Genomic DNA, 13263 nt, shown 5'->3' with positions numbered 1-13263 from the left:
ATTCTTTTAGACAGCATTACTTGCACTGTCACTAAAAGAAGCTTCACTGGCTTTATTTTCTCTCCTCCTTCTCCAGTAACCCTTTCCTACCACTGCTCTCTCCCTGGCTGCTTCCAGCACAGACTTTCATGAACCTCTATTGACTGAAGCAAACTGATGGGGATGAAAACAATCTCTTTTGAATTTGGGTTCAAATTCAATCACTGTTAATTCACCTTAGTATAATTTGTAAGTTGCCAGGTCTGCACGTTTGAATCTTGAACATTTTCACGTTTTTTTTCTCCACAGTGAGCTTAGATTTTGAGAATTGGTTTCCTATTACACCAAAAACCACATTTTAATGTTACAACTGAGTATATTTGTGCAACTGGAGAGAAGTTGCAGACCTTGAGGACCTTGTGCAAGTTGCAGGGCAGTAAACGGAATGAGCTTGCAGCCTGGTGTCCTTGGATGGTGGCCTCAGAGGAACTTGACCTGGAGGTATCAGTTGGGCCTCTTGGATGACTTCCATTGTAGTGGTTGCTCCAGCAGGGTTGGCTGGGGACGTGCCCCGCTCGTGTGACACAGAGACAATTTTGTTTATAACTCTGCCCTGTATCATATGATGTGGGCTGAGCAGTAGATCACTCTCTGCTGCCAGTTCTGACACAGCCTGACCCCCGCCCAGCCTGGGGAGGGTGGGACAGTCAAGGTGATCATCAGGTAGGAGAACTCCTCTAGCATCAAGTGCTGGAAACACCATCCTTTTATTAACTTCACTTTTGAAAAGGTGTTCTTTAGGAGCATACTAAAGAAATGAGGAACTAAGACTTGAAAAAAATAATTAACCCCCCAATAATTAAAAAATAGAGCAGTAATTCATTTTTAATATTAAAGGGCTGAAGTCTCTCATGGAGAAAAAATACAGAAAGCAGCCTGGTATAGTTGGTAGTGGTCTCGAATAAAAATAAGTGACATGTTGGTGAACAGCAATGATCATTGTCCCAAATGATAATGGTAATTTAACAATCCTTTGAACAGAAGTTTGAAAGTTCTCTCTTATAATTACTTGGAGCTATTTGTAAGCTGTCTGTAATTGTCAGAAGGCAAATTTATGACTCCAGGTTAGAAGACTCTTCTTCAGGGATGAAAAAAAGGTTTAGGCTCATTACTGTTAGCAGAATTTCTAACAAAAACCTTAGAATTTCTACCTCATCAACACCCCTAGAGATTGATATGCCTGTTCATACAGAAACTTTTAGAGGTGTTTGAAGATCTGTATTACTTGTGTCTGTGCTATGGAGTGTTGCTTATTATGCTACTTATATTGTTGTTTATATTTCACAATAGTATTTCCAGACTTTTATTTACTCTGGTATAAAAATAGTTTCCATGATCTGGCTTTTAGGTTTTACATCTAGTTTGAAGACAATTTTGTTAAGAGGAAAACAATTCATGTGAATTATAAATATACACTGACACCCATCTGATTCCATTGCCCATTTTCTTCTTAGATCTATTTTTATTCTTCTGAGGTTTTCCAAGCCTTCTGACTAAATTTTAATGGATTTTTAATTAGTGAGCAGATCTTGTGTTTTTTCCCTTTGGCTTTCCTAGGTTTAGCAGTTTTATTGAAAGAGAAATATTTCATAATACTTGTTGACATTATCTGAAATAAAAATGCATTTCTTTATAAGGAGCACTAAGGGTGCTAACAGATGGAAAAGATACGTGGTGATATGACATTCATTTCTGTTGTGTTTTTTTTCCTGTCTAAATCCATTTTAGATGGGTAATGACAAACTGTGGTTGACATGCAAGAACTGCTTTTCTTACATGCCATCAATTAATTTGAGTATTATAAAGAAAATTCTATCTAATGTATTCTAGGCCAACATCTTGTATAAAAGCAGGTTATTTATAGCTCTTTGGGTACTGCCCTTCCTTTCATGTCCTCATCCTTCTAGTTGAAGATTAAATGCTTCTTTAAGGTTAAATACACTGAAATTTTTGCCCAGAGGTTCTTCTTTGCTTTTCATAAACATAATTTCAGGTGAGACTGGTGGACAGATGCCTTTCTCAGGAAATCCTGTACCACATGGAGGGAGAGAAGGGTGTTGGGGTTTTTTTTGTTGTGTTAGTGGCATCAGAAACATTTCAAAAACATAAGAAGGAATGGAATTATTGTCCATGTAATCTACAGGAAGATTTGTGTTTGCTGTGAAGCCAGAAGACATTAGCACAAGTGACTTGAGACAAAAGATTCTGAGCTTTATTTGATGAGGAAGCGTGAGATGTTCTGAGCTGACTGATGCATTTTGATAGATGTAAGATCTGGAAACCTCTCACAATGATGTCGTGTGACTGGGGTTAGTTTTTCTAAAATATAAGATAGTTGAATATTCTCATCCTTTTTTGAGTGTCCAAGCTGACTTAATGATGAATAAAAGCAGTGGTTACAACACTGTATAATCAGTGTATGCAGACTGCACTTGCTGGGTATAACAACACTTTTCTGAGTAAAAACTTTAGTATTTAGTATTACACTATTGGACTTTTTGTACACCTGCACTGTGTGTGGCTGAGTGACAGAGAGCACAGCCTTCACCTATCACCTAAATATATCCAGTGAGGATATTTAACTTAAGGAGACAAATGCACTTTGCAAGAATCTTCACAATGTTCCTGTGATAAGACTCTGTCAGACTGCAAAGTTCCAAAAGGAAATCTTTGAAAATGACTTCTAATTAATGGTGCTAAAATTACAAAAATCTGTTCACAGAGACCAAAACTTCTACCAAGTTCCAAGTACTTGGCAGCTGTTTCTCATGCGTGATGACTCAGATCCGCTGAATTTTATGTACAGGATCTTGAAATCACCAGACATGAGAATTACAGCCCTCGCCATTGTGTTGCCACCTTTATTCAGAAGAGAGTAGCAGGCAAGCCCTGCAGTGTGTGAAAGAACAAGGAGCTGGGTAATTCTTAAAAAAGACACGAGCTTGGTGCTGATGTGGGTAAAAAATTCTGGGCACCATGGCTGTTCACAAGATTGGAGGAGTTGGAACTTGGCATAGCCCGTCGTCATGGAGAAACAAGTCTTGTGTTAGATGGAAGTGGATGCTTATGCTTCCCATCAGGAAAATGCAGTGTTGGGTGCAGGAGCATATTTTGATGCAATTTTGTTGAGTTAGAGGACAGAGGAGTATGGACAAGAGCAGTGGTGAACGGTGCAGGTTGAATTTTTCACACGTGAAAGTCTTGCAGAGGTTAGAAATTTGTGCTCTTGACAGCACCAGTGGTCTCTCAGCTGTTCATGTTGCCATTTCACTCTCTTTGTTTGTCAAAAGAGAACATGTGAAAACAGTCAGTGGACTTGCTAAAGATTATTTAGCAGATTTACCTAAGAGCTTCACACTAACTGTCTGGGGGAGCTACAAAGGCAGAGCCATTATCAAGTCTGGAGCCAGGTAGATAAACAGAACTTGTTGGGATTGGAAACTTATAGGTACCTCTACTTGGTAGCTCTTGGTGCTCCTAAAAAATTGTCTTAATTTGATTATAGAAAAGGTTTTTAAAAATATTACAAGTGCTGCAATTCTAGTATGTTGTTTTGCATCGTTATGTTAGTGAATGTGGCCAAGTGCATTGGTAACAAATATAGAAAGGATGTAGTTTGTGCAAAACTAATGTGCAACACATAATGTGTTTTAATGGCAGCTGAAGTTTTTTACATTTTTTTCTGAAAAGTGTATAATTGTTAAGGTCTGCACGTAAAATGTTTGGTGTTAGGGAACTAAAACTATAAACGAGGCTACGTATCAGTGGGAATGTGGTTCCTGAGAAAGAAGAACCTGTAGCAGTTTCTGGTGCTGTGCATTGCTGGGTTAATGTGACAGATAGTTGACTGAAGGCAATTTTCACTTGCAGAATTTATAGATGTCTAAGCAGTCAGTTTGAAAAGTAAAAAAGAAAGCTAAAAGATCTGAAAGCCTTTTATACGATTTCTCACTCTGTTGTTGGAACTGTCTCCAAATCTGAAGTCCATACATGCAGATCAGGCAGCCTGGCTTCATGCTTTGAACATCTAACTCATATTTTCTCATGTACTGGTTTCACAAAAATGTGTGCAGAGGTCCTTGCAATGTAGTAGGTTTATTGTCAATGTCTCAGGCCATAATTGGCTGTAGCAGAGCTGTTACTTCATGGGTATTTTTTGGGCTCATGTGAAAAATGTATTATTTTATGTACCTGCAACTGTTAATGAACTGGTAATCAGTGATGCTGAATCTTTCTGGTTTGGTTTTTGGCTGGTCTGACCCTCTGTCTCTCTTGCCAACCCACTGAGGATGTTCTCAAATGGGCAACAAGTTGAGAAGAAGACTTCATGGTCTTGACATTATTAGTAAAGCTCTGTTTCAGCTATGATAGCCTTCCTCAGCTTTATCTCTCAAAAGAGCAGTTCCAGACTCAAACTGAACAACTGTAAATGGCATCAGGGATGAACAGAGAAAATGCTGAATATGGTGGCTTTGTCCAGATCAGCTTCATCACTCAACAGAGTGCAGCTTCATCCTCCTGGATCTGGTGGCCTTCTGCAAAACTGAGTTAAGATTTGTCAGCAGTGGGATGACATTCGTAATGCTCTTTGATTTGGGTAGACAGATCTCTGATGAGTGCCTGCAGGCAGCACATCCTATTTGCCTTTTCTCAATCTCCCATGGAAAGTAATTTTGCACCAGTTTGGGCCTGAGAACCTCCATAGTACAGGTAAGGACGATTAATATTACAGTTGTCCTGTGTGAGGACAATTGAAATCAAAAATACAGATGAACCAAACTTCACATTTGCTCAAAAGTACTAATTTATTTGGGTTTTAAATCATTAGAACTATGCAATTCAGATTCATTTTGATACTTCACTCCCAGCCTCTCAGCCTTGTTTCCTCAAGAGCTCTGCATTTACCTCTGGGTTTTCTTTTGCATACTTTATGTCAGCACTGACTTTACTCTAGAAAGAAAGCAAAGATGCATCTATGGTGTTTGGTACAAATAATCTTAAAAAGAATTACATTTGCATTTCTTTGGGCAGTGTAGGAAATCTTTGACAAATCTCCCTGTCACAGGGGAGTACTGGAAAAGTTAAGCTGAGAGTTGTCCAATGGAGGTAGCTTCTTTTTACACTTTTTCTCAGACATCCTGATCTCAAAGGCTGTAATTTTTTTTTTCAGGTGTTTATTGCTTTCAGTAATAACAGCATAAAATATAGATGTCAAAAGTTTCAGCTCTGAAGATGTTTTACCCTGAGTAAAGGAATAACGTTGAGTGACTGAATCGTTTTTTATATCGTTACTGGCTAGAGGAGGTCTAAGATGGGAAGTTACAATGTTTTGGTTTTAAATGTAAGTTGGGTCACTTCTCTTTGATGTAGTATTTTATTTAAAGATTATTATGCTTTATAAATTAAAATTAGTAAGAAACACACTTGTCTTTGATTGTACCAAGAGACTAATAGGCAATATCAAATGTATTTTTGAAATGTTTTCATAATGAAACATGAAGTTTGTGCTAATTCTATGGGATTTTAATTAAAGTCTGGTTCAGCAGATGTTAAACAAGAAAGTTTTCACTTCTCTCTGTTAGTAAACGGTCAACTTTTTGTCACCTTTCACTTGCCATGTTTCTGTTGCACATCTTTCCCATGCATCAGGATCCCTCAGCCTTTAGTATACACATATATAACATAAGAAGTAAGTAGGAAGAAACTACACATTGCATTATTTTTTTTACCATGTACAAAAGAAAAGACAGGGGAGAGTGAGGGCAAATGCAGAAAACATTTTCACCTGTTACTGATTGCTCAATTAAAAAATCCTCTGAAGAAGAATCTTGTAAATCAGACTCAGTTTGAAGCTGGAGTCAATATAAGGGCGAGTTTCCTATTTTAGGCTTGTTAATGTTCAGGGCTATTGAAGTTTATTCTAGCTAGATGGCATCTTCCTTGCTCCCAGAGCTGTGCTCTTCATTTTATCCAGACTTGGATGTGGAATTTTCTCAATCCTTAGAAGTAATAAGTAGTAAAGTAGTATTTAGAGAGGGGAAAAAATGCCCCTTTCCTCATAGGTATTTCCATGAATGATTCTTGCTCGCTGTGGTTCTCTTCGCTTAGGGCTACCAGCTGAACCTTGAGTATTTTAGCCTCTACTTAAGCACAGTTAAACTTTTACAGCTGTATTTAGGACTCCACGGTTCAGTAGTAGTGTAGTGGGAGCATGTGGCTTTTGCACACCTGTTAAAAAGATTCTTGAAAAGAGGGTAACAGCTTTCACTTGTGGAAGTGCCTGTGAACGTTAATTTGTGACTAGCCGTGCTGATGGCAGCACTAATTGAACCTTTTTATAAATCATTCCTGTGCCATTTTCCAGAGGAAGGCTGGGGACAGATGTTCATTTAACAAGACATCTGTGCTGGTTTAGGATGTTACTGTATCCCAGATGTTGCACTGCTTTTTAAGGTTATTAGCCCTGTTTTATATATTTAGTGCCATCAGTTTGCTCCATGGTTGGCAAAGCATGCGAAGGAAGGTGGTTTCTTTTCTGAATGATGGAGAGGTTTCAGCATTTTGGAAAAAGGAGTCAACTCTAGAGTGGATCATGTGTACCTGTTTCCATAAGCCTGGGACAAAATGCATGGGGTGAGTAGGGTAGTTTTGATAGATGGTCTTGAACGAGCTGTCACGTGGTTTTGTTGGTAGCAACTTAGGGAAGACTTAGAGAAACTGGTGTCTGGCAGTAACTTCTGGGTAATCATAAACTAGTCCTGGCAGTGACAGGCATCTGAGGATAGTAGCTTTGTCAGTTATTTCATGTGGTTCCAGGAAATGTTGGCCCATGGCCTTATTCCTGATCACTTTGTGGAAAGAATAAGATCCAAGATGTACTTTTGACCTACATTGTACTTGTCCAGTTATGGTGCTATTGCTGTGACTTTTCAAAAAACAACAAAAAAACCACAAAAAAAAGCCCAACTAAAAAACCCCAATCATGCAGAAAAGAGAAGAAAATAAACAGTATCTCATTAGTGTCAGGTGAATAAGAGACTTTTCCATTTTCTCCCATGCTGCTCTGTGCATTCAGCAGAAGCTGCTCAGGTACCTGGTGGGTGATCCCCCAGTGGTATCCAAGTCCTCAGGGCTTTGAGGCAGCCTCAGCAGGGCTTTTCCCCTGTGCAGAGGGAGTACCTAATGCTCTGCTGAGCCCTGTGAAAGGGTTTTTCTGGGCTTTTCTTCCCCCTCAGGGCTAAATTTAATTAGTTGCTTACCCAGAGAAGAATTACGAGATTTTTGTTTACTATGGTATATTTAAAGATGGAGATTAATGAAAGGCATTAGCTAAGAAAGCTAATTGATAAAAAAAATTAAGAGTAGGTCACAAAGGATTTTGATAAATTACTCTATTTTATTGAAGTAGGACTAAAATTATTGTAGACAGTAATTATATTCAACCAGAATCCTGTATTAATAAAAAAGTATAGTTTTGTCTTTGTTGTAGACTTTATTCCATAAAATGCTGAACGTGCTTTAAGCACTTCATGAGGTTATATTTCTCTCAGCAGATCTGTACTTTTGAGAAGAAATAGACGTGCTCTTGTTGTTTTTCCTTCTAAATTGACCTCTGTTGTAGGAAAAAGGCAGGCAAGGAAGCCCTGGCAGGGACCTTGGCAGCCCTTCAGCCCCTGTACCAAGCTCCCTGCCTGCCCACTGACTAATATTTATTGTTTTCTGCCAGAGTGTGCATTGGTCAGGCTCTGCTTGGACATTGTGTTCTGGGTCTGTTGTGAGCTGCAGGAGACGTGGCTCGTCTGTGTTCAATATTTCTGAGCTGCTGGGGGTTCTGCAGGGTGATGCAGTTGCTCCTCCTGGTAGGAAAGTTTGGGGTTGGGCTTCAGGATCTAGAGCAGAACTGAGGTTGTGGTGTTCAGTACAGCAATTATGTTTCAGGACTGCCTGGCTTTGCGTGGGTGAGGGGCAATAGTCATGGGCTGTTGTTTCATAATTGCTTTAAGACTGTAAAAACTGGCTCTCAACACCATCTTTCCCCTATTTTCTTCTCACATCTTCCTTCAGAAGGATGAACTTCAGAAGAAACCAAGTCCCAGGCAAAGAATGGACCACAGGCTGCTTTTCCCTCTGTATTTAAGGGCAAGCGGAAATAAGTGTAGAGAAAAAAAAAATTAGCAGGGTTTGTCAGTGGAAAAATGCAGTGTTATGCAAACCAGCCAAAAGCTTTATGTATAAAACTATTAAATAAAATGTTTAAATTTAATGCAAATAACATGAAACAATCCATTCTTATTACAAATGCTGATTGCAGCGATTAGGTGTGCTATATGGCCTTCTCAAATGGCATTTGCTGGGGAAACATTAAATTATAGTTGTCAGTACAGTGTATATTTCACTATTTTGTGACTTGAATTATTTTTTTTTTTTTGCTCTAAGCCAAACATAAATTTGTAGGCTATAAAACCTCTTCTGATGATTGGGAAATAAATGTAAGCAGCAAAAATAAGTTAACGATATAATCTACCATCTTTTCCAATGTTTCTTCAGTTTTATTTAAAACCTGCATAACATTAAGAAGGTTTTTTGTAGAATATTTGGGGGAGGGGAATGGCAAGGAAACACCAGATATGGTTATATCATTGCTGAAAGAAGCAGCTCTGTTTAATTAATTGAAACCTCTGCTTTTCCTTGGTGTTAAATAGGTTGCTAAAATAAGATAGGGAGTTTGAGGCACGAATTCTGCTCTTGTTTAAACAAAATGTTTAAAAAGACGTTGTGAGGTACTTTGGTGTTCAATACATGAACTGTAGTTCAATAGAAAATCTATAAATGATTAAATAAACATAAACAATCATCATCTTTCACTATCCAGCAAGTTTTGCCTCCAGGGTTGTGTTGGGGAATACTGAAAAGGGATATCTGTGAGAAATTAGAATTATCATTTATGTTTGTGATGATTTTGCAGTAATCCTTGTTCAATATGGACTTGTAACTTTGCATTGCAGACAGGTAGTTGGTAGAAGAATAATTGGGATAGGATTTAGAAATAATCCCTGTCCTTAGCTGATTGTGTTCTGTAAAGCTTTTGAGCATTCCTGCACCAAGGGAAGTGTTCACTCACCTGCATTCCTGTCCTTTCACTGGTGCTGGATGATGTGCTGGGATGTTGTGAAGAACTGCAAGAAATTTAATACTTAAAAGCTTTTGGCTTCTTTACCTGCTGCTTTGTTTTTCTCAGTGTTAGAGGAGTGTTGCCCTCCTTGCTGTATCTCAGTTTGCTGGAAGGGCCTGTTCTGTCCAGTGGCTGTGATGTTCCATTTGCTCTACTCCCTCCTCTTTGTTACAAATGGGAATCCATCTGTGTGACCATCTCAGATGCTGCTGCCAGCAGTGTTTGTGTCATTCCCACTTCCAAAATGTGTCCCCATTCAGGCCAGCTCGCTGGTCCCTGTACTCCTGGATGGGCTGATGCAGTGGCTGCAGGGAGGAGTGCAAGGCAATTTCATCTGGTCACTGTGCGGTTTATTTTGGTTTGAATTTTTGTGAAATGTGGGTTTTAACAGACTACACTGGGAGCTTGTAAAGTGGCAAATAAGTGGAGGGGATGATTCTGTCTCTCATAAGAAGGCTGTTATTTGTTGTGTGTTCTGGGTGTGCTTCACTGCTTATGGATAAGTAGGCAAGGGGAGCAATAACCTTGTAATCCCCAGGGTTCCATCTGTGCTCACGTTTTTCAGCATTGTCCTGAACAAATTTTATAGGGATGCCAAAAAAAAGTCCTCCTGTCCTTAATTTCTTCTTGCTTTTCCCTTTCACCCAGCTCCTTTGTAAATTGAGTGGGAGGTTTTCAAACCTTTTGGTTTGAGCCTCCATTTAATTCTTCTTTTCCTCCTTCACAGAGACTAAAATGGTCCTAACACAATCTGAAGTGGTTGTCTTGCTAGATAGTCCAAGAGAGTCAATCCTCTTCTAGCAGGAGAGCAACCTGTACAGACTCCAGAGATGGTTCCAGTTTTGCCCAGTTCTTTGATCCAGGAGAGCCAAAGGCATTGCATGATCATTTCTTCTGTAGCTGATTTAACAGCTCCAGTCCTGCGGAAATCGTTTGGACGGACCAAAGCGCTATAACAGACTGTACAAAAAAAGGAAATGCTGGTTTTGGAATGATTTAATCGCTTCAAAAAAAAAAAACAAAACCCAAACCTTTCTCCCCAATGCAGTACTAAACCCAAACCTTTCAGAATGCTCTGTGAAAGAGGAACTGGAGGGGTTTTGTCTGGGGGGGCAGGCGGGGTGCCCGTGTGCTGGCCTGCCGATTCAAGGCGTGTTGGTTGGGTGAATGGTTGCCCGGGAGCTCTGGACATTGGAACTGCTGAGATGCCCCAAACTGCTCAAAATTTGTGTACTTGGAATCAGAAGCTCCCAGGGTCTCCCAGGCTTTCCGTCAGCATGCCAGGCAGGTTGCCAAGTAGCCTGAAAATTTGGGAGGCGAGTTGCCAAGCTCTTGGCTCCCTTTCAAATGGGCTGCTGAACAGCTGGGAATCTGGATGCCTGGGCTTCTCAGCAGCCCACCATGATAGTTACTGAAGAGCCAGGCAGGGAAAAAAGGCTGGAATTGGTGGCACAAACCTGTCTGCTTTCCATCAGACCTTGGTTGAAATTGAAACAAATCTGCCAGGTATTTTAGCTTTGACAGGCTGTCCTCACGTGATGACTTTTTTAATGTGATGACATCTAGTCATCTCTCATAACATTTTACTTCATGTGTCAAAATATTGTTTCAGTGAAAATAATGTGTGTTTCAGTTTCATTGCTTTAGCATCATTATTATTCTATGGAAATTTCTTCCAAGGGTGCTCTGTGTGGATCAGTCTCTATTTTATAGTAGCTGCTGCCCAGATTTTGGGTAGTGTTCTCTCTTACCTCTCTAGTTACATTTTACATGGAGCAGACAGGATGCTTGTGTCAAAATCTGGCTGAGTTACTCTGTTGTTTGATCAGTAAACGTTCATTATTGTGTTTTTCTTATAAGAAGAATCAGATAAAATTAAAGGGCCAACTACTGATTCAAGTGTACCTTGCTGGGGACAGAACGGGGAAAAAGGGGAAGAAGATTCCAGTTTGTCCAAGAGTGAAGTAATGAGTTAGCTTGAATGTTGCATAATTAAGTGCTGACATTCATCTATCTATATGAAGTGATTTAAATCCTAATTTTACAAATGCTTTTAGTCTAAAAAGAGTTTTTCCTTCTTATGTTTGCAGGCCTCGGAGTAGAGGAAAAACTGCAGTGGAGGATGAAGACAGTATGGATGGTTTGGAGGCAGCAGAAACAGAAAACACTGTGGAAACAGGTACTGAGAATATAGTGCTGATGCTCTCTGAGTATTGCTTCTCTCTCAGAAATGCATTTAGTTATGCAGGACTTAGACAAGAAGCAGTTCTTCCATTTTGTAGTACAAGATGTGCCATTTGGGCAGAATTAAAAGGAAAAAAGACTTGATATTTAAACCTATATTAATTAAAAGCTATTGAAGCTATTATTTTTAAATAGTGTAATGGGAATCTCTTTGTAGTGTAGATATGTAGAGGTTCTTTTCCTACTTTTGCAAAGCTGTATCTAACAAAAATAAATGCTCTGAAGTGGCAGCTGCTGTTTTTGGAATACCTGCCAAAATACACTACTATTTATTGACCTGTGTCTTCAGCTAACTACAGCACACTATATACCAAAGGGATAACCAGGATAACCAAATGCTAATGCTTCCTGCTGCTGCTTAGGAAACAGGATAAATCTCTGATCTTGCTTTGGTAAATATTTGTTGTGGTGGTACCCAAATGCTTCAGTTACCAGAGGGAGCTCATTGTTCTGGACTGAGTACTGTTGAAACAGTTTGTGATTTCTGTTCTGGCAGTTCAGGAGCCTAAAGAGACAAACAGATGAGCCAGCACATGAGATAAAGGCCATGGTGAAGAACTGCCATCTCCTTGCCAGGCACGTGTCTGTAGCCATTTCCCTGTTTTTAACCAGGGACTGAGTGCAGAAGGATGAAACCCACCAGGAAAGATGATGTTGTGGCCACTTGGCAGAAGTTTGTTGGTTTGACAGAAAGAAGCCTTGAAAATGCTCAATGAAAATTGAGACCTAAGGATTTATAAATTTAATTAGGTGGCCCTGTATGTGTAATGAGAGCTGTGGAAGGAAACACAGAGACACAGACAGCAGAAGCTGTTGGTCAGGGCAGGAATGGCATGGAAGTGCCAGCTGAGTTAAGGGAGTTGTCCAGGTGTCTCAGAGCTGCTGAGTGGAGGGGGTAAAGTAGTGAAGCCCTTAAAGATGAAGACAAGGATCTGTGCTTAGTGCAGATTTATAGGAACAACAAACAGAGGAGCTGAAAAGAGCCATTTTTGCAGCAGCATTTTCCATGGGCCGTGCAGGAGCTTGGCTGCTGTGGTGGAAGTCACAGAGGAGGAGGAGGAGGAGGCTGAAATTCTCCTGAGGATGGGCTTTGTGTGTGCTGGTGGCTTCCTCCTTGCTAGATGAGGAATGATGCTGGGAAGTCTTTGTGCTTGTGACTTGAGGCTTTGGGGAGTGTCTGGAGTGTGTAGTCACAACTTGTGTTGAATTCAAGTGTTAATGGCATGTAGAGGGAGCTTAAATTAAAGCTTAATTCAGGGATGTTTCATTGTTTTATTCTGCCCTTTGTTTTTCTGCCCCTGCAAATAAAACTGCTGGTGGTAGTGAACTTGGGTGATCTTTTGCAGCTTCTACAAGTAGGTAATTACTAGTTAATAAACTAATAATAAGGAAATGAAAAAGTTGGAGCAGATATTTGTGTGTAGAAAAACAGAGCAGGATAAAGGAAGACTAGTTCTAATTCTGTCATTATGTCGTTATTACTATGTGATGATGATGATGATTACTCTTCCTATCCTCTGTGGTAGAAACATTCTTATGAAAGTGAGAGAAGGGGGCAAAAACTGTCCCCTTATAGTGATAAGTTTTATAAATTTTAAATATGTTTTAAGAAAAGAAAAAAAAAACAAAAATAAATTCAAACCTAACAACTAGTATACTACTGTGTAGGGAATTCAGTGATAGCTATATTTCTTTTTTGCTTTTGTAATTTTTAACAAAGTTCCTCAACAGAAACCTGAGAGCAGTTTCTGATTCAGAAGAGAGAAGAACACATAATTATTTTAAGGCTCTGAGAGTGCATATAGATA

General features: G+C 39.5%; 1 protein-coding gene across 10 annotated transcripts in view; it reads left to right on the top strand.

The window, feature by feature from the left end:
• The window catches only part of KMT2C (lysine methyltransferase 2C), a 189661-nt gene that overhangs the window by 35773 nt on the left and 140625 nt on the right, over positions 1–13263 (top strand). For all 10 annotated transcript variants that reach the window (XM_071428552.1, XM_071428559.1, XM_071428558.1 and 7 more), the window contains one exon: positions 11302–11390. In XM_071428552.1, the coding sequence (XP_071284653.1) occupies positions 11302–11390 (89 nt within the window). The remainder of the gene's footprint in view (positions 1–11301; positions 11391–13263) is intronic.

Source organism: Agelaius tricolor, unplaced genomic scaffold, assembly GCF_023055355.1.
Source record: "Agelaius tricolor isolate 1412-34295 unplaced genomic scaffold, bAgeTri1.0.p SCAF_6, whole genome shotgun sequence".
NCBI classification, from domain to species: domain Eukaryota; kingdom Metazoa; phylum Chordata; class Aves; order Passeriformes; family Icteridae; genus Agelaius; species Agelaius tricolor.
This window is presented reverse-complemented; position numbering and strand designations above follow the sequence as displayed.